Here is a 27,880-nt window from a genome sequence, read left to right as displayed (position 1 = left end):
TATGTATGAAAGGCAGCTCATATTTCTGTCTCGGACAAAAAAAAGCTCAAGTCTGAAAAGGTTGTTGAGTAAATTTTCTACAGTCCAGCAGAATGTATATTATAAAGTAGAGAAACATCATTACAGGTGTTGTGCCATACAACATTACTTACCCACATGTTTTGAAAGGGCATTCGAGGGACTTATGTTTGATCTTCTGTCTTTGGAAGCGGTGCTCGGTTCGGGCGCACCGGCTAAAGGAGGTCTGGCTGCAGCAAGACTTGAAGGAGTTTGATTTGAAACATTTGCCACTTTGGGAGGACAAGCTCTGGTAATAATATATTCAATTTTAGGTTGATCTCGAAGTGCAGACAGTAGCCTGCCAGTGATGAAAGCTGCAACGCGATTCACTGGATGTAATGCTCCCAGTTGGCCCAGCAGGAGTTTTGCTTGAGTGTATGTTTTGCCATTTACCTGCAATTCAGACATAGAAGACATCATTTAGACATAATTTAATCAGCAAAAAAGAAAAGGGAAAGGCACCGTCAATTTTCCGTCAAGTGTCTCAATGTTGTTAAGACAATTTACCTTAATTTGACCTTGAGTATGGCTTCCTGGTTTCTTTTTATCTGCCTTGAGACAACCAACAGGAGCAGCATGCGTGAAGAAGGGCCAAGCCCTTAACAGTCTCTTACTGGGTCGCTTTTTTTGTTTCTTTTCCACCAAGCCACTACTCTTTTGCACAGAGTCAGTGTCAGCGGTTGCTGCGCAAGACGTAAAACAGCGTCGACATCATTTACAGGAAGTCACACAAGTTCAAAATGGTATTCTTATGTGCAGTATCTCACAAAAGTGAGTACACCCTTCACATTTTTGTAAATATTTGATTATACCTTTTCATGTGACAACACTGAAGAAATGACACTTTGCTACAATGTAAAAGTAGTGAGTGTACAGCTTGTGTAACAGTGTAAATTTGCTAACCCCTCAATATAACTCAACACACAGCCATTAATGTCTAAACCGCTGGCAACAAAAGTGAGTACACCCCCAAGTGAAAATGTCCAAATTGGGCCCAAAGTGCCAATATTTTGTGTGGCCACCATTATTTTCCAGCACTGCCTTAACCCTCTTGGGCATGGAGTTCACCAGAGCTTCACAGGTTGCCAGTGGAGTCCTCTTCCACTCCTCCATGATGACATCACGGAGATGGTGGATGTTAGAGACCTTGTGCTTCTCCACTTTCCGTTTGAGGATGCCGCACAGATGCTCAATAGGGTTTAAGTCTGGAGACATGCTTGGCCAGTCCATCACCGTCACCCTCAGCTTCTTTAGCAAGGCAGGGGTCATCTTGGAGTTGTGTTTTGGGTCGTTATTATGCTGGAATACTGCATACGGCTCAACTTCAGTATGTCAAAGTACATGTTGGCATTCATAGTTCCCAAAATGAACTGTAACTCCCCAGTGCCGGCAGCACTCATGCAGCCCCAGACCATGACACTCCCACCACCATGCTTGACTGTAGGCAAGACACACTTGTCTTTGTACTCCTCACCTGGTTGCTGCCACACACGCTTGACACCATCTGAACCAAATAAGTTTATCTTGGTCTCATCAGACCACAGGACATGGTTCCAGTAATCCATGTCCTTAGTCTGCTTGTCTTCAGCAAACTGTTTGCGGGCTTTCTTGTGCATCATCTTTAGAAGAGTCTGTTACGTTATCCAACGTATTTCTGTTTGTTCTATGTGCCATTTGCGTGTCTATGTCGGTGGTGGGCTGGGTTTTCTTTTGTCTCCTCCCCCTTCTCTAGGCCCCACCCACTGCACACGGCACGTTCCGGCTTGCTAAAGGATGATCACGTCTTGCCCACGCCTGCTCCGGCCTTGTGCGACAGGATTGGTTGCCTGCACGTTTCTGGAAGTGTACTTAAGCCTCGTCAGTCTCCATCCCAGGGCAGATTATTGCCATTGCTTTGTGTGTAGAGAGAAGTGCTTTTTGCCTGTGTATGACCCTATGCCTGATTTGACTTTGTTTATGCTCTGCCCCTTTACAATTCAATACAAATACACACACACACACACACACATACACATACATATATATATATATATATACATATATATATATATATATATATATATATATATATATATATATATATATATATATATATATATATACACACACACACACACACACACACACACACATATACACACACATATACACACACACAATTTTTGTTAATTAACCCACTAATAGTCACCACTGTAAATAGTGTACGGTTAAGAGTGGTTAGTAGGAAGTTGGTGCCATTTGTGTGGATTCTTCTTTTCTCCTGTTTTTGGGTTAGCTAGGGAGTGAGGGAAGATGGTGTATTTTTGTTTTCTTTTCTTGTAGGTTAGTTAGTTTTCTTTGGTAAAGTTAGAGGGGAATTTTGTTTATTATTTTGGCCTGGCCGGCTTCTGAAGAGTAAACCATTGTGTATATATAAAAGGTGCTCCGTTTGGAGAATAAAGCAAAGCAAAACGCAATCTTGGTCTCGCCAACCCTTATCTTTTTTTTTTATTTTATTGTATGTTGTGGCCCGACCTAGACCGGGGCGTAACAGAATTGGGGGCTCATCTGGGATTTGAACCCGGGACCTCTCGCACTCCAAGCGAGAATCATACCCCTAGACGTCTGGGACGACAGCCATGCAGACCAATTTGATGCAGTGTGCGGCATATGGTCTGAGCACTGACAGAATGACCCCCCACCCCCTCAACCTCTGCAGCAATGCTAGCAGCACTCATATGTCTATTTCCCAAAGACAATCTCTGGATATGACGCTGAGCACGTGCACACAACTTCTTTGGTCGACCATGGCGAGGCCTGTTCTGAGTGGAACCTGTCCTGTTAAACCACCATATGGTCTTGGCTACCATGCTGCAGCTCAGTGTCAGGTCTTGGAAATCTTCTTATAGCCTAGGCCATCTTTATGTAGAGCAACAATTCTTTTTTACAGATCCTCAGAGAGTTCTTTGAGGGAGTGTGAGAGCGATGACACCAAATTTAACACACCTGCTCCCCATTCACACCTGAGACCTTGTAACACTAACAAGTCACGTGACACCGGGGAGGGAAAATGGCTAATTGGGGCCCAATTTGGACATTTTCACTTAGGGGTGTACTCACTTTTGTTGCCAGCGGTTGTAGACATTAATGGCTGTGTGTTGAGTTATTTTGAGGGGACAGCAAATTTACACTGTTACATAAGCTGTACACTCACTACTTTACATTGTAGCAGTGTCATTTCTTCAGTGTTGTCACATGAAAAGATATAATCAAATATTTACAAAAATGTGAGGGGTGTACTCACTTTTGTGAGATACTGTAATTAAATAAAACAGATGCTCTATGTTGACCAAAATGTTTTCTATATTGTCAGAAGCGTCGTTACCTTTCTGAGGTTGTGTTTCATCGGTTTTCGGAAGTTTGGTCACAAAACCTTTTAAACTTTGGTTTCTCGAGGACTTCTTCACTGGCGGCAGCAAGTCTTCGGTCATCTCTTTTTCATCCGCCCGGGAGATGCACACTTTGTAAGTAACTGTAGAGGACCGGTTTACTCGTTTGGTGGTAGTAGAAAGTAGCTGTATTTTGTACATGCCAAAGCAGAAAGGTTCAGAGAGGAGGTTGCGGTTCATGCGCCGGAACAGTGCGCTCAGCACCAAATTCCGATGAGGCTCCCAGTTGCACTCAGACAGGATTTCCAGCATTTTAGTGGGCTGAGGCTCACTTGGCTTTATCAGAGTCTCTGTGGGATTTGTTTCTAAGTAAGGACAAAATGTAAGGAAATTAAGTAAAATGCCACAAATATGGGAAATGCCCCCTGAGGATCACTTTAAAGCCTGTCAACTCATTTTTCTGTTATCTATAGCTTCGGTGGTGAATTTACAGAAGCCAAAAGAACCTTTTTTTTTTTTTTTTATCCCAAATCATAGAGACTAAAGTGACTTCTTTCCTGTTCACTGCAGCCTCTTTGTGCCCGAGTATAAGAAAAACTTCCACTTCTTAGAATTTTTACCATTATATATACACACACTATTCTAGTGTAGTAGTTTACGTGCAGTAATGGTAAGTAGTTCTACCTATTGATTTATTTATTTTTGTAACAGTGAAAGACATGAGAAGCAGATTCAGAGTAACTGCAGCACCACTAAGATAATCATGATCTACACCTAGTACTGTAAAAAGCTACACAAGGTGTATTTTAATCTAATTAACACATTTTATAATACTCATTACTTACATATGAGCACAACGAAAAGCCAAGACTACAGTTATGATGTTTTTGTGTTTTCATAATAAACTCAACATTAAACAGAGACTATGAAAGACTATGACAAAGATAATCTGATCTTTCTGAGTTTCACTGGTAAAACATGTGACTCTTAATGGTTAATAAGCCACTTACCAGGTAACTGTAGACAGTTTAAATAGCAACCACTAAAGCTTGTTTAATGCATTTCATTAAACAAGACATGAAATGCACATTACTCCTCAGTATAAGCTTGGTGTTCCTAATAAAGCTGTCAATGAATGTATATTTCTGTGTCTACCACTGAGTATATCTACCATTGGTGACATCATCCATCACATCTTTTTAACATCTGGAATCATGTTGCCAAAATAAATGGGATTTCCACAAATTGTCATGGGTAATTTATATCTTATATTTTGTATAAGGGTACAATATGATGAAATTCAAGACTGCAGATGCCAACCTGGTGTTTTTTGAGAAGAAGGTGGTTCACCTGCTTCAGCTACTTCATTCTAGAGAAGAAAAAGCACACCGTCACTTAAAGAGTTACTGGGAATCACTAAAAGGAAATTTAAAATGTGCTTTTCAAAAACACCTTTGATCACTCTCCATAATACTTACAAGCTGTTCGGGTCCTGTCATTTCTTTTTTGGTAGGGAACATGTGTATCTGAGGTGGTGGATTACTGTTGTACTCTCTCACACGAGCACATGTCATCATACTCTCAAAATACAGATACACGGGATCTTTATCTTCCTCCGGCACCTAAAACAAAGCACGGTGGACCAAGTTAAACAGGAAATCATGCGGGAAAAATACGCGCATTTAAACTACGGACTTGCTACAGTTCATTTGAACATATCCAACACAATTCATGTGTGTGTCCCATAACGTCTCTACTTTTTTTTAGTAGGACACAAATAAACTGAAATCATTAACCAGAGTTATTACTCACCTGACTAGTGGAATGGGTAAGACTGGTATGCAAACGAGACAGGTTTTTAGAAGAAATCAGAGGCGCAGGAACAAATAATGGCTCAGGGTCATGTTCTCCTGTAGCCCTTTTCCATAAGGTTGTGATAGTGGGTGCAGGTGGTGGTCTGGGTTCCCTCTCTGGGTCTGCTATAGCTTTTGGGAATAAAGTGATTCAGGTTATTCATTTTCACTTGGGAGAAAAAGGATTACAATTTTAGGTAAAAGGTTGTTAGATACTTTCAGGTATTTAAACCCTCACTGGTTAAAATATGGTACTGCAAGTAAGGGGTGGAAGAACACTTTACAGAGTGGGTTGTGCTATGCTCTTTTCCAAATGCAAATAGCTTGTTCACTACCATCAACTCCGTGTGTAGCTTGACTTCTTGGTTTCTAGACTCTCACTACATTTCTCCCCATTTCTAAAAAAAAAAAAATCTTACACTCCATCCAGCTTTAACCAACTTATTAACACTACCGAGTGTTCACTAAATGTATCGATAATCACCAGTCATTCGTATTGGTCACAAGTATGAATTTACTAGGGAATACAAGAGGACTTACGAAAAGCCAGTACTGATCTCTTCCTGCCCCGCAGAACACTTGCTGCCTCTTTTGGAGGGTGGAGCAGAAGAACTTTGTGCTTGAAACAGTTGCAGTCAAACATGCACTCAACTCTCCTACAGTGTGTAGGCCCTCGGATTTCCCTGTCCAAGCTATCACACATGCAGCCCAAACGACAGAAATCCTCAGAACATGCATTTGCAGCTTTATGGTGCATGGGGAACCCAGGCCTTTTACCCGATTTCTGAAAAGATTATGACTGACAGCTTAGGACAGAATTCGTTCACATGTACTGATGAAGCATAGATTTAGTAGCAATTATTGCCACATATGGTTCTCAGGAAAGCTTACCTGGAAATTAAGCAGAGAAGTAAGAGCAAATTTTGCTCTCATAGTAGTGATGTGTGTACGAACTTTACCATGAAAGATCGCCTCTTTCTCCATCTCTTCAAGCATCATCTGATCTTTTACTTTTACAGGGATCCATCTCAGTTGAGACTTGCCAGGTTGTTTCTTCAGTCCACGTCTAGAAACAAAGCTCATGGATCTGCTGGCTTGAACTGCATGTCGATGCGATTGAAACGGATGTGCAAATGTTCTCCTTTTCTCTCGGTTTCTTTGAAACCTAGTTTGAAATCCTGCTGGAGACAAAGGTACAGCAGAGCTTGGAGATCTTCTAGGTGAAGATATGGGCTGGATTTTGTCCGTCGGTTTACTGCAGACCTTGCTTGATGAAATAGATCTAGTCTTGAGTAAACTATCCAGGGTAACTACATAACTGCTGCTCTTCGAAGGTAGCTGGTATGATACCGGCGACGCAGAGCATTTGGAAAACACAGCAACACGATCGCTGATCTGCTGGGCCTCGTTTTCAAGATATGCATCCAGCATTTCACTACAGAATGCTGAACTGTTTTTCAGGCCTATTCAAAAAACAGAACATTTCTAAATCAAAACTGTTCACCTGACCAGAGACATACTGGTGTTGAAACACTTGTTCATATAGCAAGTCCTTACCTTCAGGTGCATTCTGTACTGTGTTGGTCTTAAATTTCTCTCTCCACCCTTTTATCTTTGTGGGATCATTAGTCTTCCCAGTCCGTGACACAAAAAATCCAGCTGCATCTAAACAAGAATAAGCATTGTAACTTTTCTCTGTATCTTGTGCAAATACAGTGCCCTCCAATAATATTGGCACCCTAGGTATGTATTAGCAAAGAATCTTTCACAGTCTTCTTTGCTCATATTTATCAAGGGTGTCAATATTAGTGGAGGGCACTGTAGCTAATTTGGACAGTTTGGACATAACTCTTATCTGCACCAGAGGAATAAACTGTAGTAATTACATGTTACTAATTATATAATCCACATAATGGATCAGTAAATTAACGTCTGTGATTCGCAAACTGATTTCTTTTTGGTCGACATTAGGGGGGAAAAATGGCCTGTATCTTTTCTTCCTAATAAACGTGTTGGCAAAATGTACCAACGTTGTAATCATAATAAAAATAGAGAGAATGTTCAGACTAAACTTTGTTAGATGGTGTCAAAAAACAGCAAAGTTTTGCACAACTGTCTCCTCCACAGAAGTCTTGTGACAAGCTGTCTAGAGCCATTAGAACAAAATTTACTGCTCAAGATTGCCAACTCCATCTGAATGTTTACATCCCATATGCTACCCTTTACCTAATGCATGTCTACTGAGACGAGTGTCCTTGTATAACTTGATGCAGGAAACGGTATCCAAATAAACACACTTAATACACTTAAATACACTTGATGTGACAAAGCTTGTTTATTATACTGATTCAAATATACTTGCTTGTTTACTGAAATTATATAATCCCTTACATGGTTTGCCACTTAGCCTAATAAGGATGCATTATGTTTCAGTTATTAAATCGGTGCGGAATAGTCATCCATTTGTTTATTGAAAATAGTGAGTAATCCGTTACTCGTTCTGACATGCCTTCAAGTACCGTACTACAACGATACTTTTCTAAATGTTCATCTCTAAAGAGCCACTCACCCTGCAGGAACACGCATTAACAATTGACAGTGCAAACTAATATTTTACACACCAGGAGAAGACGACAGGCTCGTGGGATTCATTTTATCCGAACCCTCGTGAATAGGTGGGGGATGGGGCAAGTGCACACCAAGGTACTGCAAGTCTATAGGTAACTTTGGATCCAAAAGGCTCAACTTCATGCCAACTGTAAACATAATAAAATAAACAATCTTCACTTTTAGCACATCGACCCATAGGTCAACTCTTAATAATAGACACACATTCTCAACACACCGTCTTGAAGGCGTGGGTGAATGACCTGTCTGTACTTTTGCTGTTTTAGATGAAGGAGTAAAATGTTCTCCAATGTGGCGATCCTTTCCTCCATAGAAAGACTGACATCTATAGTAACGTAGAAGAAACACAGACTTGCTATGTGTTGTGTGGATTACATTTGAAGAGTTCCTAGGAATAATCTCACCAGACTACTTATCGTTGTAATGAACAAGATTTAAGGCAAAAACTCAAAAAGTCTGCGCATTTCTTCATTACCTTCAGCATCATGATTATCTGACTGGTCATGTGTTGGAGATGGTGGAGGCACAGATGTTTCACTTTCTTTTATGTTTTCAACAGGAATATTTAAGGCTTCCTTTGGAATAAGAAACAAAGAAATTGTCACCTCAAGCCATTATAGAGAAAAACATGATAAATATATTCACTTGGTTCCAAATAAGTCACAAAGCACTTTAATTCAAAGATCAGAAAACGTATCAGAAAATGATACCTTTGCGACAAAAGATACAAACAACATTCCCTCCACATCTTCAAGGTCTGGTTGCAAAGGAACATTAAGCGGCACAACCGCAGGAGGGGGTTTTGCATACTTTGCATTAGACCACCTTTTAGATTTAGCTTTCCTGCTCCTTCGATTACATCTATGTCTAATCAGATGGCCTGGTTTGCACTCGTGTACTTGACTACCGTCAAGGAAAGGTGGTCTGGGCAGGGAAACAGCACCAGACTGTATTTCCCCCTGAGTCTGAGGACTCGGAGTAGCCATGGATGATTTCGTAGGCGAGTCACTGTTTGTGCAGATTATTTGAGATTCAGCATCCTTAGAAGCCTCAGAAGATCTCGGATTTTCAGTGCTGCTTAACTGAGGAACTGGTTCATCAGTGCTCGGCAAGGGTTCTTCTAAAGACTCAGTTACACTTGGTTCAAAATCCAAAGGTGCTACATGCTCATCCAGCACAGGTTCCAGAGGACATTTATTCACAACAGCTTCATTTCCTCCATCATTCTCACTGTTATCAGTATTCTCTTGGCACAAAGCCATATTAGTTGGGCAACTGAAATTGGCAATTCTCATTTTAGTAAAGATCCCCTCTCCTTCTTTAAGAGATGCTGATCCTGGATAAACAACCTTCCTTCTGAAAGGACAGAAAAAAAATATTCAAATGTCAAAGGCAACTGTTTAATCTAAAAGTCCTACCTGTACATAATAATTTAATTATAATTTTCAGCTAAGAGCTCAAATCCCCCACCCCCACCCCAAAAAAAAGGAATTCCCAAATCAGGTTTCAAAATACAGTCCCAAATTAATGAGTTATTTAATAAATATTAAATATAAATAACTAAATAAAAAACCCTCAACTACCTGTTGTCTGGAATGCAGGTTGGGGTTTTGTTCTTTACTGCACCCTCTTTCTGTTTTCCACTTAGATTCTGGGCCAAACTTAGAAGAGGAGATCGGAAGTGTGTACCAGCAGAAGAGCAGAGCCTGAGTTTGTCTTGCAGCAGACGAATGCTCGGGGTGTCTTCTCTGAAGGCCATTGCAAAAGGGTTACAGTCAATTTTAAGCTGAGTGATCTGAGGGTTCTGGTAGCTGGTGACTGCATAAAACTCTGTTTGGGGGAAGCTGAATATCTTAACATTTGGACCATCAAGTGCAATAGTCCTTTCTGAATCTGGATCCACAGGAACAATATGCAGTCGCGGTAGGTAGCGGTGCATTGGACGCAAAAGCACGCAGCCCTCTTGGTCCAAGGAGTCATTGCTTAGCTTCACCTTGTAAAAGGACACAGGGCTATCCATCCACTGTTGGCCCAGGGCTGGGGACTCTGGGTGAACACAAATCTGTCCCCGCACATGTGGCTCATCCACTGCAACAGGCTCCCATGTCTTTCCATTCCATTTGTGGGTAAAATCATCTAAAGACATGATTTCCATAACCAGAAAGTACTTCCTTTGTGGATCTAATCCACTCAGTCTAAAGCGACAGCAAGGGAACATGCGCCGGCCTTGCTTTGTGAGGATCATCTCTGTGCCCAAGCTGTGAAACCGACTCCAAACCGACTCATTCTCCAGAGTAGCTTTAATGTCCCGGCTTGTGTGACTTTCCTGGGTAGAGCTTTGAGTAAGTGTAATAGGGGACAAGGTAACTCGCTGGTTTGCCTGGTTGATGCAACACTCATCAATTTCGCCAGGCTTCAAAACCACAGACATTGAGTGTGGAGTGGAGACTAGACAAGCATTTCCTGGCAATCTCTCCTTTTCCAATGTCAGTTCAGTTCCTTCACCCTTCATGGTGTAAGCAATATTAAAGCCACAGTCAATCCTGTAAAGGGCAGTCTGATTCTTTCACCAGAGAGCCAGACTTTGTTTGCTAGGCATCCTATTGAACGGAAACACATAAAAAAACAAACAGTATGACTGAGGTAAGATAAAACAATGACAGAACACTTGGATATCACGTAACGTCTAAAATCAATACCCATCACCTGGTGCAAGGTCTTTGTGCAAACAGGTAAGTTGTTATCACATAACATTTAAGTTTGTAATTATTGAAAGTAGTCCATCAGTTGCTATTCATTTGTCTTTGATGTTACTGCTGTGTTGATAAAAGAGCACAAGCTCAATCCAGCCAGGCAACAGCAGTCCTGTGGGCAGAAACTGAGCACCAGGAGGCCGGACCAGGATTAATTATGTACTAACAATGCAGGTAGGTGTAATAAAGTGACCAGTAAATGTTTTCCAAAAATTTAATTTACGGTGCAATTTGCAGAGTTTTCGTGCTTTTTGCAGAAAATTATACATATAAATTATTGTCACAATACCATAAACATATTTCACGATAATATACCAAGTAGTATCACGATACCATGCAATGATTTGTTAATTCATAAGCATGGGAAATGGTAATAAAAAAAAACAGAGGAATGTTTTGTCAATTTACTTTGATTTGTATTTAAACAAAAAATGTATAAAGAGAAGGTATTTGATGTTTTACCTAATCAACTGCAGAGTTTTGTTTTTTAAGGTAAATGTTTATTTTGAAATTTATGTATGCAACACGTTCTAAAAAACTTGGGACAGGGGCAATTTAGGACTAATAGTGATGTGACAAGTTGAAATAAGAAGGTGATGTGAAACAGGTGAGGCAATCGCCTAATCATAGTATATAAGGAGCCTCCAAAAAACAGCCTAGTCCTTCAAGAGCAAGGATGTGTCGAGGCTCGCTAATCTGCCAACAGTTGCATTATCGAATAATCCAACACTTTGAGAACAACATTCCCCAAAGACAAATCGGTAGGATTTTGGGCATTTCACCTTCTACAGTGCACAATACAATTAAAAAAGATTCAAGGAATCCGGTCAAGTCTCGGTGCGTAAAGAGCAAAGCCAAAAATCAGTTCTGAATGCGTGTGATCTCCGATCACTCAGACTTCACTGTCTTAAAAACCGTCATGAGTCTGTAATGGATATCCTGACATGGGCTCGGGAATACTTTGGTAAACCTTTGTCAGACAACACCATTCGTCGCTGCATCCACAGGTGCAAGTTAAAGCTTTACTATGCAAAGCAAAAGCCAAACAACACTGTCCAGAAGCACCGTCGACTTCTCTGGGCTCGGTCTCGTCTGAGATGGACAGTAGCACAGTGGAATCGTGTTTTGTGGTCAGACAAGTCAACATTTCAAATAGTTTTTGGACAAAACAGCAATCATGTTCTCCGGGCCAAAGAGGAAAAGGATCATCCAAGATGTTATCAGCATCAGGTCCAAAAGCCAGCCTCTGTCATGGTAAGGGGGTGTGTCAGTGCTCATGGCATGGGTAACTTGCACATCTGTGAGGGCACCATTAATGCAGAAAGATATGTGCACATTTTGTAGCAACATATGCTGCCATCCAAAGCAGGACAACACCAAAACACATTCTACCTGGATTACCAGTGCATGGTTGTGTAAGCAGAGAGTGTGGGTGCTAGCATGGCCTGTCTGCAGTCCTGACCTGTCTCTGATTGAGAATGTGTGGTGCATTATGAAGCGCAAAATAAGGCAACAAATGCCCCGTACAGCTGCACAGCTGAAGAAAAGCTTAATGGATGAATGGGGGGAAATTCCACTCGCTACACTTAACCAGCTGGTGTCTTCACTCAGCGCCCAAACGCTTAATAAGTGTTATTAAAAGAAAAGGTAATGTTACACAGTGGTAAACAGTTGACTGTCCCAACTTTTTTTGGAGTGTGTTGCAGTCATCAGATTTGAAATGAGTGTATATTTTCAAAAATAAATTAAATTCACAAAAACATCAAATAATGTGTTAATAATGTATTTTCAGTATAGTACAGGGTGAAGTGAATTTTCAAATTCACTGTTTTTTTCCATTTTCCATACTGTCCCAAGATTTTCAGAATTGTGGTTGGCCAAAATGAACCAAATTTACAGAAATAAGGGGGCTGCAGCAGGGAGTCATATTTTAAATGATTATTTTCAATAGAACACAAATACAAACACTTTAAAGTCATTTAGCGATTTCATATTTATTGACTTTTCGTAATTCAAGCACTTTTTAGGCACCGCTAGATAGAAAATAGCTATTTCCAAGGTTTTCCAGCACTCACATTTCAAAAAGCCAAATTCAAGTACTTCAAGCACCTTGCACGAACCCTGATTTTATTATTTACACACAGCGTTAGCATAACGTTAGCTTGCTTGGTAGCAAACAGGAAATCTTTAAAGCTCAAGGTAAATAATTTAACTTAAATGGAGTGTCACTAACCTTTGTGTATTCTGCAAAAGCAGTGAGATGCGTTGTTTTAGCGAAAGTATTATTAACTGCCGCACATATATTACTTATGGTACTTCTGTACTGACGTTACTAATGTTTTACTTTAACATTACATGATTTACAGTCACACATCCAACTGTAAAGTGTTCATCTAGGTGTCAGCTATAACGCACACCTCTTAGATTTTTTATATTTATCAAAATAAACTATTAAATCACATTAACATTAAATTTTGTGATTTAATACTATTAAATCACATTGAATCCCCCAAAAAATCAAATATTGCCATGTATTTCACTACCGAATGGGCCCATACACAAAATATACCATAATTTAAAGCTCAATAGTATTTGAAGGGAATGATGTACAGTCACACAACCAACTGTAAAGTGTTCGACTAGGTGTCAGTTATGACGCACACCTTTTAGATTTTTGATATTTAGTCCTACAATGCAGGCACCAAAAAAAAAACCTTCACAAATGCATAAAGGGGGTCAAAATGACCCGTACGGGATTGAGTGGTTTTCTTCAAAAAATAGGTGTCCTATTAATGAAATCATTACACACACACACACATACATATACATATATGATTTCATTAATCTTTAATTAATTCATTAATTTCATCTATTAATGAAATATATATTGATATATATATATATAAATTATTTCATTAATAGGACATGTATTTTTTGAAGAAAGAAAACCACTCAATCCCGTACGGGTCATTTTGACCCCCTTCGTGCATTCGTGAAGGTTGATTTTTTGGTGCCTGCATTGTAGGGATCACAACAATTTTTTAGATCAAAAATCTAAAAGGTGTGTGTCACAACTGACACCTAGTCGAACACTTTACAGTTGGTTGTGTGACTGTACATCATTCCCTTCAAATGCTATTGAGCTTTAAATTATGGTATATTTTGTATATGGGCCCATTCAGTAGTGAAATACAAGGCAATATTTGATTTATTTTTTGTGATTTAATAGCATTAACATTAACAGTTGGTTGTGTGACTGTACATCATTCACTTTAAATAATTGTATATTTTGTGTATGGGCCCATTCTGTAGTGAAATACATGTAAAATTTAAATGTGATTTAATAGCTTATTTTAATACATATCAAAAATCTAAAAAGGTGTGCATCATACCTGACACCTAGATGAACACTTTACAGTTGGTTGTGTGACTGTAAGTCATTCCCTTCAAATGCTATTGAAGTTAGAAACGTGTATAACAATGTCGTATGTAACTTCAGAGACGGTCCCTTAATTTCCGCGAATATCAAACGTCACACCAACTTTATTCCAGTAACCTACACTTGTATGAAGAGTTACAGCTCATCTGTGCACAGGAAAGCAAAGTACACTGGACAAAACTAAAGCGTACCGCTTCTGTGATTAGTCTAAAAGACAGAACCACAAACATTCCGCCGTTTTTCTAGCTGTGTACAGTTTCCCATTAGTCTTTAAGTAAAGATACAAAACCATTATGTTAACCACTAGTTAGCCATCTCGCTAAACATGTTACGAATCCAACTTCAACACACACTTCCGGTATAAATACATCTTGACGATCCTTGCATTAGAAACTGGAAAAAGAAAACGACGAATGCGCGTAAACTCATTGTGTAGAACAGCACTGTTGCTAAATGGACTAAATAAGAAGTATTTCAAGTCCGTATTCTTTAGAAACATGAGCATTGTGCACACAGGGTAGAAATTATTTTAGCTACCTGATGAGTTAGTTAGCTAGCTAGCTAGGTAGGTAAATAAGTACTGTAGCCAGCTATTGCGAATTAGCGCTTCTAGCTAGCTGCTCTTTGCAAAAACAAACCTAAGCGCACGGCTTCACGCTAATACATGTGTAGATACAATACACTTCGGTCGAAATGTACAGTATTTATACTTTTTTGCTGCTAAATAAAGCAAATAAAGCATATTGTTACCGTGCGAGCTGCGCAAAGCTGGACAACTTCGACGAAGAACCCAAACTCACCAATGGTGGCTTGTATGGAGCTGAAATACACGCGACTGACTACGCATGCGCGCAAACCAAGACAGCGCGTGATTCCCGCAGAAGTCCGACGCGAAGCGGGAGTCCCGCTTTTTGCACGCGCTTCAGAAAGGAAACAGGGCGCACGCATTCCGTGGCCATGAGGTTTTTTTTTTTTTAAGCGCGCGTGTTTTATCTACAGCCCACTTGCCTTTCATCGTCAGCACCGCACACGTGCTGAAAGTGCTCCAAGAGTTTCTTCGCCGTATTTCGGCTTCATTGTCTCTCAGTACCGAACTGTACCGTGCATTACGTCAACTGTAGCGCGCGCACACACATATATGTATATACACACACATGCGTGCGCGGCCTACGGGCGTGACGTCAGCGCAGCCATGGCGGCTCTCACAACCGCGCAGGCTCTTAGAGGAGAAGAGGAATCCCCTCCAAGGCAATTTCCTATTGTTTTCGCTCTACATTGAAGACATTTGAGTTTGAGATCAAAAGATGAATATGGGTTGAAGAGCAGTATTTCAGCTTATGAATATTTCTACACGTCTGGATATGTTCAACAACTTAGAACGTGACACCTTGTGTTTGAACCCACAATTTTTTTTCAAGTGATCAAAAATATTGGAACGTGTGACTGATGGTGTTTCTTGCTGCCCAGGTGTGCCCTGTTAAACTGATTGCCTGTGAAGATTGCATTCATTGTTAAAAAGGATAAACCAGCATGAAGACCAGAGAGCTATCTATGGGAGAAAAGCAATCCATTTTGAAGAAGAGGGAAAATCAATCAGAGGCATTGCACAAGCATTGGGCATAGCCAATACAATAATTTGGAATGTCCTTAAAAAGAAAGAAACCACTGGTGTACTAACAATCAGACATGAAACAGGTTGGCCAGGGAAAACAGCAGTTGATGGCAGAAACATTGTGAGAGCTGTGAAGAAAAAAAAAACCCAAAACAGTTAGTGACATCATCAACAACCTTCACAGGGCAGGGGTGAAGGTATCACAATCCACCATTCGAAGAAGACTACAAGTGTAGAAATATAGAGGCCATACCACAAGATGCAAACCACTCACCAGCAGTAAAGAAAAAAAACAAAACGGAAAGCCAATTTGGACTTTACAAAGAAATGAAGAGATGAGCCACAAAGGTTTTTTAAAAAATCAGGCCAAAGTGTGGAGAAAGAAAGGATCTGCTCATGATCCAAAACATACAAGCTCATCAGTCAAGCATGGTGGAGGTAGTGTCATGGCTTGGATTTGCATGGCTGCTTCTGGAACAGACTCACTAATCTTTATTGATGATGTAACTCATGATGGTAGCAGCAGAAATAATTCAGAAGTCTACAGAAACAATCTGTCTTCCAATTTACAGAGAAATGCATCTGATCTAATTGGGAGGAAGCTCTTCATGCAGCAAGACAATGATCCAAAACACACTGCCAACTCAACAAAGGACTTCATCAGGGAAAAGTGGAAGGTTTTACACTGGCCAAGTCAGTCACCAGACCTTAAGACAGTTGAGGATGCATTTCAACTCCTGAACAGGAGACCGAAGGGAGAAACCCCCTGAAACAAACAACTGAAAGAAGCTGCAGTATAAGCTTGGAAAAGCAACAAAAAAGAAAAATGCAACAGTTTGGTGATGTCAGTGGGTCACCAGCTTGATGCAGTTATTGCAAGCAAGGGATATGCGACCATATATTAAGTGTTATTTACTTTAATTTACTTTAAGACTAATACGTTCCTATACTTTTGCTCACCTAAAAATTGGGTGATCTGCCACCAAAGGTGCCTTGTTTTATCTTTAAAACACCTAGATGTAAATATCAGGAAATAAAAGCTGAAATTCTGATCTATTGTCTCATATTCATCTTTTGATCTCAAACCCAAATCTCTTCAATGTATAGTGAAAACAATATAATTTGCCTTGCAATAATTTCAGAGGGGACCGTAAGCTAATTGTAATGTCCCATAAAAAGTCATGTTTAGCATATGACCTACATGATTGTAGGGCTGGATTTAGTTAATGTTCATATAAGCAAATTGAGAGCAAATTACATTTTAGAGGGTTTATTGCTCACCAGTTTGCTTATTATTATTCCTTCAAGCACAGTAAATATATGCAATAACAAACAAACAAAAAAAAGTCACCATCAGCCTACTGAATGTATCCAACATCACGAAATGTAAGACATTATTTATCAGTTATTGATGGGTAATGTGTATGTCTTACATATGTGAAAATGGTCAGTTAATGAAAGTGATTGTAGGTCTTTAAAAAAGGATCATTATTAAAGGGATGTTATGCCCTGACTCAGTGTATGCTGGATGTGAAGTTTGGCTATTTTGGTACATTTTAGTAAAACACCCATATGGTTTGCAATTAGTTACAGTTTAGTTCCACTAGGTGTTATTTAATGAGTGTTTATGAGTGTGCCTATGAGTGTGCATCATGAAATTTGCTGAAACCAGGGGTTCCCAAACTTTTCCAGGGCAAGGCCCCCCAAATGTCATTAACATTTGACTGAGGCCCCCCTTTTGCAAGATGTCTTTAAAACACATTTAAAAAATACAGACTTCTGAATATATCCCCCTTTTTTTATGAATAATTACCTCTTTCATCTTTACATTACATTATGAATTGATTGTGTGTGTGTGTGTGTGTGTGTGTGGTTGTCTGAGGGTGAGAATCATGTATTTATTTATTTTTCACACCAAATTGTTGAGGCCCCCCGGCGCCCCCTGGCGGCCCCCACTTTGAAAACCACTGGCTTAAACCACACCCTAAATTGTTGAAAATAAATAAATAAATAATAATAAAAAAAAGCAATATCATTCATAGAGTATATTCATGTAGCTAATTATTTTAAGACAAACTACTGCAACTATTTTGAAATGAAAGTACTGACTTATAGATATACTATCTCTGGACATTAGGCTGGACAATATGGACCTCATGGAATATATTACTATAAATGAAAATAGGAGTGCTCAGCCTAAAATATCCCTAGTAATCCCTAAGGTATATAGGGTTAAACAAAAGTAAAGTTAACTAAGACCTATTTACCATCTGACAGGTATGTAAATATTGGCCATTTCTTGCCATAAATGGTATACGTAGTCATTTAGGGTCCCCTGTAAGATTTCAAGGTAATTTGCCACAGTCTACTGTTGCATTATGCTAGATAGCACTGCATCTTATTCTGTGCTTGGGTTTGGCTTCTCCAAAGGCTCATGTAGTTATGATACTCTCTTACACACAAACTGTAATTATCCTGTAATACAACATCCCAGAATCTGTTTCCTAGAATGAGAATACTTATTTTATATTGGTGAGACAATGTGTCCAGGCAAGGACACACTTTTGCATGCAAATATTAACATGTTGTCGTGTAACCTGCTGTTGAAGCAGTGACATTATCTACCCTTTATATAACATCTGGTTTCAAGTAAATCATCTGTAATTATACTGTACAGCATCACTACTCAGCTAAATCCCGAATGCTGAATTAAAGCTTACAGTGATAATTTGCGTTAGGCTGGAGTTAAATGAAAACAGGTGGAGTTGTTAATATCAACACTTTGTTGTGTAATAAACTTTCGGTAAGATAAACCTGTTCTATGTACATTATACGGTAAAATAATGACTCAGGTGTAACTTCATGATTGGGGTCTCAGTGACGTTCACACACTGTGATATATTACCTACTCAGTGCTGAATACAGACCAATAAGCCTCATGGAAAAACAAGGACATCAAGTGCTTTGATCATCTCAAGATAGGATGACAAAGCTCTGAGGCATCAATTATATGGCTCCCAGTCCTCTATAGATCCTTCAGCTTTTCCTCAAGTCCCAATTAACCAGTGAGCAGCCAGTAAGTTTCTGTAAGTCTCTTGACATCAAGCTCTCTGATTCACTGAGGCAGAAAAAACGGTAGAGAAGGCAAAAGTACTAATTGTGCAGCATCATTCTGCAGTTACAGACTACAGACAGTCATCTAGCACAGTAATCTGATGGAGCAGAGTGTTTTCCCCCTGTTTGTGCTAAGGATCATAATTTCTGTCATTGGCATAGTAGGAAATGGGGTCTTGATCATATCAATCCTCCACCTGACACGAGTGAAGACATTCGAAATTTTCCTGCTTGGACTGGCTATCACAAACTTTGCGGAGATTATGCTTGTGGACCTCTATGATGCCATTGTCCAATCTATACAAACCGTAAGCATTTTCTCCTGTGTTGCGCTAAAATTTCTAAATATCTGTGGAGAAAATGCCAGCATCTTTTTCACAGTGCTTATCAGCTTCTACCGCTATCAGAAGATACACAACGCTGCCATGCGGATAATCGCACCTATCTTTATGGATAGCAGGGAAGCTGCAATTGGTCTTAGTATGGGGTGCATTTTGGTAGCTGTGCTTTTAGGTCTGCCGACTTACTTCATAAACCAGGACACATGGCATATGGAAAATTCCACTACAGAAGTCTGTCCAGCAGATTTTTTCCAATGTCCAGAAGGTCACTGTCCCACTGTAAACAGCATTTACAAGTACCTTTTTATCACCATCTGTCATGTATTGCCTCTCATCATTGTCACATGGACAAGTGTCTTAATCATCAAGATTTTAATAATTCAGCAAAAGGCGGTGGATGCACTGCACGAGTCAGATCCAGGTGCCGTAGCCGTCCACCATCATCACGAGCATGATGTGTTCCACCGGAGCACCATCGGCATCCTGGCTGCAATGACACTCTTCCAGGTGGACTGCATTTTGTATCTGATTCTTCACTTCGTGTATAACCCATATGACTTTCCTGCTTGGTCAGAGCTGGAGTTCTTCATCACGACGCTTTATACAGGTATCATCCCCTATATTTATGGTACGGGACATAACTTTTTCAGCGTGAAACATTTCATGAAAGCATAACCCTAACTGCAGTTCTGAAATTGGCATAAGTAATGAGCAAATGTGACAATTTCATTGTATTACTTCAAAAATATTGTTATTACACTAATATGTAGCATAATAGTTGTTTTCAAAATTGTGGGGGTTTTTTTAGGTATTTTATTCCATCATTAACTAGAATTTAGATAGCACACATTGTTATGCGAATAGAATAGACAGATATATTTATTTGAAGTGACTGATTGGAAGACACCTTTATTAGTGCTGAAATACCGGGTAGGATATTTAAGTTAAATTCTTTTATCAGTGTCCCATTAGACATTAGAGCATCCCATGTTTTACTGCTTTTATTATTTTTTTCTCATGTTTTTTTGTTCATTAGTATTCTCATGCTTGTTTTTTTATTTAGTTAATTAACATTTGTTTACTGACTTTTGTATTACTATTCTCACAGTACATTATTATTATTATTATTATTATTATTACTACTACTACTACTACTGCTACTACTACTTTATAATAACAGTTTGAGCCTGACCTTTTGTTCCTGTCTGCATGTAGTTTTGCATGCTTGAAAGGTGTGTGTGTGTGTGTGTGTGTGTGTGTGTGTGTCACAGCTATTGTTCCCAGGACTGGCTTCAGATCCACCACAACCCTGACTAGCTTAAACGATAAATGAACGAATTAATAATATTACAAGGACATTTTAATATTAAATACATCCCAGTATGTAACAAATTTGCTACAGAATGTAAATATATTGATTATTTTACTGAAGTCAATGCTTCTACAATATTTAGCCCTCCTTCAACTTTCCATTGCTTTGTATGTGTAGGTTGGATTTTACCAGAGAAACCTACGTATGTATCCGACAGTGTGCTTCAGTGGGTGCAGAATAATCAAATAAATAAATTACTTGAATGTGTCCTGTGTGCTTTCATGTTTTAATTTTTTTTTCAAAATAGTTTGTGCAAGTGGGTAAAATTTTCCAAGTAATGGTGGTTAAAGGCAAACCTACTTAGCTCTAAAATGCTGGGTTGTTGTGACTCAACTGCTAGTTTATGGTTTCTGAATCTTAAAGCTTATCATCCACAGGCTTTTCATTAACATAGTCTCTTAACAAGTGGAAGCTCTGTTTTATGAGTTGCTTACATACAACATTTTTATCTCAAAACCAAGATGCATACAGGAAGCGGTGTTATAATAAAGCTTTCTTAGTTGGCCTAGACAAAACAAATAATATAAAAGAAAGGGTCTGCTGCATGCTGTACTCCATCATTAAATAAGATGGTGTCATGAAAAAGAATTCACATTTACTTTTATGGGTTAAGATAAGTGGCAGATAGAATAATTACTTGTTTGCGCAAGAGTTTAATGAAAGGCTTACAGTGTAGCTGGCACAAATGATAAATGCACTGTAAACAATGCAGTGTTTATGGTTTGCGGAAAATTCGAAGGGGAAAAAACACAAATGATCCTCAGACCTACAGTGAGCTTGCACTAGAAGATGCTGAGCTTCTCACAGTCATCTAGAGTCCTTTCAATCGACAGCCTATTTTGCTGCCACCTGCTGCAACTGATGACTATTTGTGGAGTTGTTTTGTGTTGAATAGATTAAGAACCCAGACATGCACACAGTGACCAATGTATTAGGCCCCATTCTCAGCACAGCAGTGGCACTGACTTGATAGGGACATTGTAGTGTATTGTATGTGGTGTGGGGTTAAGATTATTCTCCTGAACCGCCCACAGTAGCTCTATGGTTTGAAACTGACCAATTAACACAAACTGTGGTTGGGAAAAACTATATATGATATACTATATTCTATATATATGCTATATTTGAACTATAATGTCTAACTGTACACATTCAAATTGAGCCAACATGGTAGGTGTGTCTAATAACTGAGAATGATCCAGAAAAATAACACTTGTTGGGATGGTCCTGTGGTCAGGGTCGTGTTATGCCAATGAGCCCTCAGAAAATTAACAAAATGAACAGAGCCGCCCCACAACTCCAAGGTTCCTTGTTTGATCCTGACTTTGAACAGTAACACCATTAGACAATCTCAAACATTTACTGATACATTTGATTAAATAATAAGGAAGCTTAGCAAATAATTTACCAGCTGCCAACGAAGATCAACCAGTTTGACCAGCTTGGCCTGTGTTTTTGGCACCGGGTAACTAGTCAGACCAAGCTTGATTTTTCAGCCCAGACTTCAAGGGGAACCCGTAAAAGTTTCATACAGAAGCCTACAACAGTGGATTTCCCTATTAGTAAGGGTTTCAAGTAGAACCATTTTTTAAAGCTACCAACCCTTAATTATACAATTCACCAGTAGAGAACCCTTGGTTCCACACATATTTGATATATTCAAAATAGCAGGATGCAAGATGTTTTCATGCGCCAAAATCTAGTGGAAAGCCTTACTAGAAGAGTGGAGGTTTTATAGCAGCAAAGAGGGGCACATATGGGCATTAATACTCTGTAGTTTTGGAATGGGATGTTCAACAACACATATGGGTGTGATGGTCAGGTGGTCGCATATACTTATGGCCATATAGTGTACGTTAATACATTATACATCCATTATGAGTATTGAATTAGCCTCTGTGCTATATAGAAAGCAGTATTACCTTAGCACACTGATTTCTTTCCTGTTTGTCACCTTGCATTGCCTCAAGCTCCAACTAAATAGCCAGCAGAGACAGCATGTCCAGACTTTTCGGCCCATTTTAGTTCAGAGTTCGTTTTTAATGTGAACTGTGAGGAATGGGGAAAAATTAACGGTGGCTTCTCTTTCCTTTTTAGGTTTTATTCTCATCTGCCTACTTAGTGTGGATTTACGGTTATCCATGGTTTTCATCTAGGCTATGTATCGCGCTAGGGACCCTTAATTATACAATGAACCACTAGAGAACACTTTGCTTCCAAGAAAGTAGGATAGTTACACTGCAGGTCATGTTCAAAATATCAAGGAGACAGTTTGAGAGTATGGCATAAAGGTGAAGAAAATAAAACAGAAAATTAAGAGAGAAAGACAGACAAAGAGAGAGAGAGAGAGAGAGAGAGAGAGATGTCACAGACATCAGGTGGCTTCTTCCTGTTAATAGTTATAAAGCTTATACCTTTGTGAACCCTTGTCCAACCCTGACAAAGAGGGATTGACAACTGAGCAGTGTATACTGTCCTCAGTATAACTAGCTACACCTGCCAAGTGCATTTTCACCACACAGTAATCACCAACTACAAGAAATCTTCTTCACAGTTAATAGTAACAGATAATATTTCATGATACATAGTGACAGATCAAATTATAGTGACATATTTTTGAACTTGTGCATATAAAGCACGCGGAAGGGCTTAGTGAGTGGATGGAGTGAGGGGCTTCACACTGGAACCACGTGTTCACGGAGGGTCTGGGGGTTTAACATATGAACAACTCACTCCACGGTGTGTTTACACAAATGGCCGCTTCACAGCCATGCAAGTCGTGTAAGTCGGATATAAATCGCCACTTAATTTCCACTTAACATTACACCCGACGTGTACTTATCGGTTGCGATATAAAACTTGGAAAGCGGCACATGCTGGACATATGCTGGAATGTTATTGATTGATTTATTTATTTATTTTGAAACGCAGTCGTGTCCCTTTAAGGAACATGTGATCGGACATCGGGATGATGCGGTTCTGAAAAACACTATGTGTTGGACAAGGCGTTGGGTTCTGGCGTCAGGACAGATATTTAAAGCGACTTGTAGTGTTTGCAGGGGAACTATCCATCAGGGTGATTATTCCTCCTGTAGTTGAGGACGGTGTGCACTGACTGCTGCGCTTCTCCAGGCTTCAGCCTCGGCTGGGAGGTAAGACAGAAGGGAGCTCCTGCTGCTGTTCAGAGGGTTGCATTGAACTGTTATTGCTCTCGACTTCTCCAAACCGTTATCGTTGTCTAGTCTCCAAACTTGAAAAAAAAGGTCTAATGTGTAGAAATAATCTGTCTTTGCCTATGATCGCGGATGTCGTTTGGAGCACGTTAGTGTTGTAGACTTGTTTTCCTCGTATGCTGAATAATTTTGGGGGGGCGGGGGGCGGGGGGGGGGGGGGGGGGGGGTAGAGCGGAAGACATTGAGAACATTGCATACACAAGACACACGCAGTCTCATGTCTCACTGTAGGAGACTGTATGAAAAACTGAGGTGGAGTACTAGCCTATTAAAGACTCATTTGTGAAGACTTATTATTATTATTATTATTATTATTATTATTATTATTATTATGATTATTTTACCAAAACAGGATTTCATTACTCCATTCAGTGTGTGTCCCCCTCAATTAAATAAGTTTGTGCACGAATTTAAATGAGACACATTGGATTTAGGCAGATTGAAGCATACACCAGTTGCACCAGTAATCTGCTGGATTATTTTTGGCTCGTGACATATTTACCATGTGTCAGTGTGTGTGTGAGAAAGTGTGAACGTGACAGCTGTGGAAGAAAGGGCTTTTCCAGAAAGATTTGCGCATGATTGTGGTTTCATTGTTTAAAATGGCCGTGTAAATTTTTCCGTTCGCGCTTTATACACATGCCACATGTGTCAGGTTTACACATAAAATACGTGCACACGGCACGTGCAGGGTGGGAGGGTGCTCATGGTACAACAAAAAAAACAACAACAACAACAAACAAAACCATCCACACATGTAGCCGAGGCTTCATAACCCTGGAACAGGTTTTGTGCAGTGTTTGTGTTTAGTCCTAAGTGCCTGTTAAACCGGTAATGATGCACGTGGAAGTGTATTTACCCTGAATGAGAGCTCTCCGGTGACGTCATCGGGGGTCAGACATCAGTGGGCGCCACTGTGCTGACTCACATGAGATATCGCTTCAATTAAACGATTGCATCTATTTACTCTCTGAGAGCACAGTCCGTTGTTTGATCCTGTTTAAAGTTGGCTTCCAATAAAAGGTCGACAAGTTGGACCACCTCATTCCAACCAATCATGTCAATTCAGGTCGTGTCTGAAACAGAAGGAAGTTTTTCATGCCTTGCTGTCTTATGAGTTAGGGTTTATCCAAATACCTACGCTTGCAGTCTTTACACTTGACCACTTGTCATGACGTGTTTCCTGTATCTGGCCCGAGTGTTCAAGTAGGTGTGAAGACCTCAAGTTACCCAGTGGGACACACTTAGCAAGTGCAAAAATGGTGGTCCAGGTTGCCGCAGCGGTTCTCGTCGTTGTCGTTGTTCTTCTGAGAACACAGCCACGCGATGAACAAAGAACTGACCTAACTCTGATGAGTGAATTTCGGGTAAGTGAAATGTATCTTAAGTGATGCCAAAAAAAAAAAAAAAAGCAGTTGCAAACGTTTTACAAAATACATATCATCTCTGCGGTCTGCACTGATAAAATGTGCAACACTTTCTGTTTGATTACCAAATTATATGTAATATCTAATTAATTTAACTTACACTGGAAAGTTTTCCTCAACACCTCCTGATTTCAGGGCACACACGTTCCTGGACATAATGAATGATGGGATACGCATAGCCTCAAATACTGTTCCGAAGCGGTATTAGAGATGTGTGGATTTAGTGTGCGTTAAGGGCACTGACCTGGGACAGTCTTGCACACTTACTTCCTGTTGTAGGCATGCACACTCATGTGGCCAAGACTGCAAGTGTGGGTATTTGGACAGGCCCTTAGATTCTTACCCTGTGGGTCCTGGGCCCCTATGCAGGAACCTATACAGGAACCCCCTACCCACCTCACGCCACACAAACCAATGCAGTGAGCCCCCTTAATCCTCCCCTGGTATGCAACCCATCATGTGCAAAATGATCATTACACCCATCACAGGCCTGCCCCAAATTGGCACACAAGTTGGAAGCGCACAATTGTCTAGAATGTTTTGTATGCTGTGGCATTAAGTTTTCCCTTTACTAAATCTAAAGGGTCTAGCCAAACCTGCTCCAGCATAACAATGCCATTGTGTACAAAATGAGGTCCATAAAGACATGGACCTCAACCCTAACCTCAACCCTGCGGAATACCTTTGAAATGAATTGGAGTGCAGATTGTTCGCCAGGCCTTCTCGCCTGACATCACTGCGTGACCTCACTAATGCTCTTGTGGCTAAATGGGCCGATCCCCACCTCCAAAATCTAGTGGAAAGCCTTCCCAGAAGAATGGAGGTTATTATAGCAGCACAGAAAGGCACATATGGGCATTAATACATCATATTAACGCTCCTAGTTTTGGAATGGGATGTTCAATGAACAAACATGGGTGTTCACATACTTATGGCCAGATAGTGTACATTAATATACTAAACATCCATTATGAGTATTTGATTAGCCTCTGTGCTATATGACTCAAACTCCAACTCAGTAGCCAACAGTGACAGCATGTTGAGTCTTCTTTGGCTCATTTTAATACAGAATTCAGTTTTAATATGAACCGTGGGGAATGGGAAAATTAACACTGGCTTCTCTTTCCTTTTTAGATTTTATTTTCATCTGGCTACTTAGTGTGGGTTTATGGTTATCCATGTTTTTCATCTGCTTATCTAGCTGACGTCACATCCGTGGTGTTTCTGGGACATGCTCTGGATCCATTGTGACTCTTTTTGTTGAAGTAATCTCTATTTATTATTCCTTAACCATATACAGTGCAAACATCACAGAAAGAGAATATCTCTTTCATATGAATATCTGAGTTATTTGGCACAGCCTTACAAATGAGAGCCTGTTGTAGTGGGAATGGTAATGTGTTTGTCTCTTCTCTGTAAGGGCCTTGGGCAGCATGAGGGTCTGACTGCACTGCTACTTGTTATATTGATGGATGTGTAATATAGTGTACTGGAGAGGTGAACTGTTATTATGGTAACAGTTGGACAGGAATTTTCTTCAGATTGTAGTTTAATGAAAGTAAACATCACAGGGCATTGCTGGTTTTCCATTAAGTGCAACAGATATTTTTAAAATAAGAAACACAATACAGTATATAATGTTACGTGTTAATCAGAAGGTAAAGTGAAATTTTTTTGGAAATTAATAGGCAAAAACGAACCACTTTGCTGTTAAAAAATGGCCATATGAGCTGAGCTGTTTGCTTTAACTCAATGAAGAGAGATGACATTCTTATCACTACACTGGCAATGATTTCTAACGTCACATGACCCAAGTCACTTTATGTTTATCATTAGTGTGTGTATTTCTAACCATGAATTACTGCTGAATGCCATGAATGTTTGGGGGGTGGTGGGTGGGGACTTAGTGCCTCACTAGTTTAGTACGGCTCACAAACTAAATAGCTCAAATCAGACGTCTTCATGTGCAATCACTGCCATCTATTTAAAAAAAACAAAAAAACAACAGTTGCTCAGGATTAAAAACATGGATAATGCTTCACAGTGAGGGGGAAAAGAACCATACCACCATCCATTATTTCCAATAGTAGAAGTATATCTGCATTTTCACATCTCATTTGAATAAAGTTAAACTCCACCTACTTCACATCGCCACTGGTCACTTCTCCTGCTTTTGCTTCGTCACCAATTGTATCACTGTAAATTGCTAACTCTAATGGGAAATGAGTGACGTCCTGTCTAGGAGTGGCTCGTGATCATAGATTTGGGTGGTGCTGCATGATGTTAATAATGACATAGCTCCAAACAAAATTAAGTTATGTGGTTATCATGCGGGGAGCACGGTGGCGGTTAGCACATTTGCCTCGTACCTCCGGGGTGTGGGCATGAATCCTGACTCAGCCCTGTGTGCGGGGATTTTGCATGTTTTCCCCGTGCTTCGGGGGTTTCCTCCAGGTACTCTGGTTTCCTCCCCCTGTCCAAAGACATACGTTGTAAGCTGATTGGCGTTTCCAAATTGTCTGTAGTGTGTGAATGTGTGTGTGATTGTGTCCTGCAATGGGCTGGCCCCCCGTCCAGGGTGTCCTCCGCCTCGTGCCCGAGTTCCCTGGGATAGGCTCCAGGCTCGCCCGTGACTCTGTGTAAGATAAGCGGTACAGAAAATGGATGGATGGATGGATGG

At 40.0% G+C, this 27,880-nt stretch overlaps 3 protein-coding genes across 7 annotated transcripts in view; 2 read left to right on the top strand and 1 right to left on the bottom strand.

Moving 5' to 3' along the window:
• magl (MAX dimerization protein MGA-like) overlaps positions 1-15,392 on the bottom strand; it is a 28,147-nt gene extending 12,755 nt beyond the window's left edge. For all 3 annotated transcript variants that reach the window (XM_053614238.1, XM_053614239.1, XM_053614240.1), the window contains exons 1-15: positions 14,852-15,392; positions 9,493-10,509; positions 8,620-9,265; positions 8,385-8,484; positions 8,127-8,234; positions 7,903-8,037; positions 6,839-6,946; positions 6,173-6,744; positions 5,822-6,065; positions 5,241-5,413; positions 4,907-5,050; positions 4,749-4,797; positions 3,425-3,793; positions 568-743; positions 153-453 (exon numbers count right to left, since the gene is read on the bottom strand). In XM_053614238.1, the coding sequence (XP_053470213.1) occupies positions 153-453; positions 568-743; positions 3,425-3,793; positions 4,749-4,797; positions 4,907-5,050; positions 5,241-5,413; positions 5,822-6,065; positions 6,173-6,744; positions 6,839-6,946; positions 7,903-8,037; positions 8,127-8,234; positions 8,385-8,484; positions 8,620-9,265; positions 9,493-10,421 (4,054 nt within the window). In that variant the 5' untranslated portion in view covers positions 10,422-10,509; positions 14,852-15,392. The remainder of the gene's footprint in view (positions 1-152; positions 454-567; positions 744-3,424; positions 3,794-4,748; positions 4,798-4,906; positions 5,051-5,240; positions 5,414-5,821; positions 6,066-6,172; positions 6,745-6,838; positions 6,947-7,902; positions 8,038-8,126; positions 8,235-8,384; positions 8,485-8,619; positions 9,266-9,492; positions 10,510-14,851) is intronic.
• Positions 15,393-17,908: 2,516 nt separating this feature from the next.
• LOC128601579 (uncharacterized) lies at positions 17,909-19,843 on the top strand. Its single transcript, XM_053614882.1, has one exon. The coding sequence runs from the start codon at positions 18,929-18,931 to the stop codon at positions 19,841-19,843; it is 915 nt and encodes a 304-aa protein (XP_053470857.1). The 5' UTR covers positions 17,909-18,928.
• A 2,501-nt stretch (positions 19,844-22,344) lies between these two features.
• The window catches only part of LOC128601089 (bromo adjacent homology domain-containing 1 protein), a 35,620-nt gene continuing 30,084 nt past the window's right edge, over positions 22,345-27,880 (top strand). For 2 of the 3 annotated variants that reach the window (XM_053614004.1, XM_053614006.1), the window contains exon 1: positions 22,345-23,692. The gene's annotated coding sequence lies outside the window, so the exon portion shown is untranslated. Of the gene's footprint in view, positions 23,693-24,924; positions 25,141-27,880 lie in introns of those variants that run through there. The other variant, XM_053614007.1, reaches the window with a different exon arrangement.

The sequence above is a fragment of the Ictalurus furcatus genome, chromosome 25, assembly GCF_023375685.1.
Source record: "Ictalurus furcatus strain D&B chromosome 25, Billie_1.0, whole genome shotgun sequence".
Taxonomy (NCBI): domain Eukaryota; kingdom Metazoa; phylum Chordata; class Actinopteri; order Siluriformes; family Ictaluridae; genus Ictalurus; species Ictalurus furcatus.
This window is presented reverse-complemented; position numbering and strand designations above follow the sequence as displayed.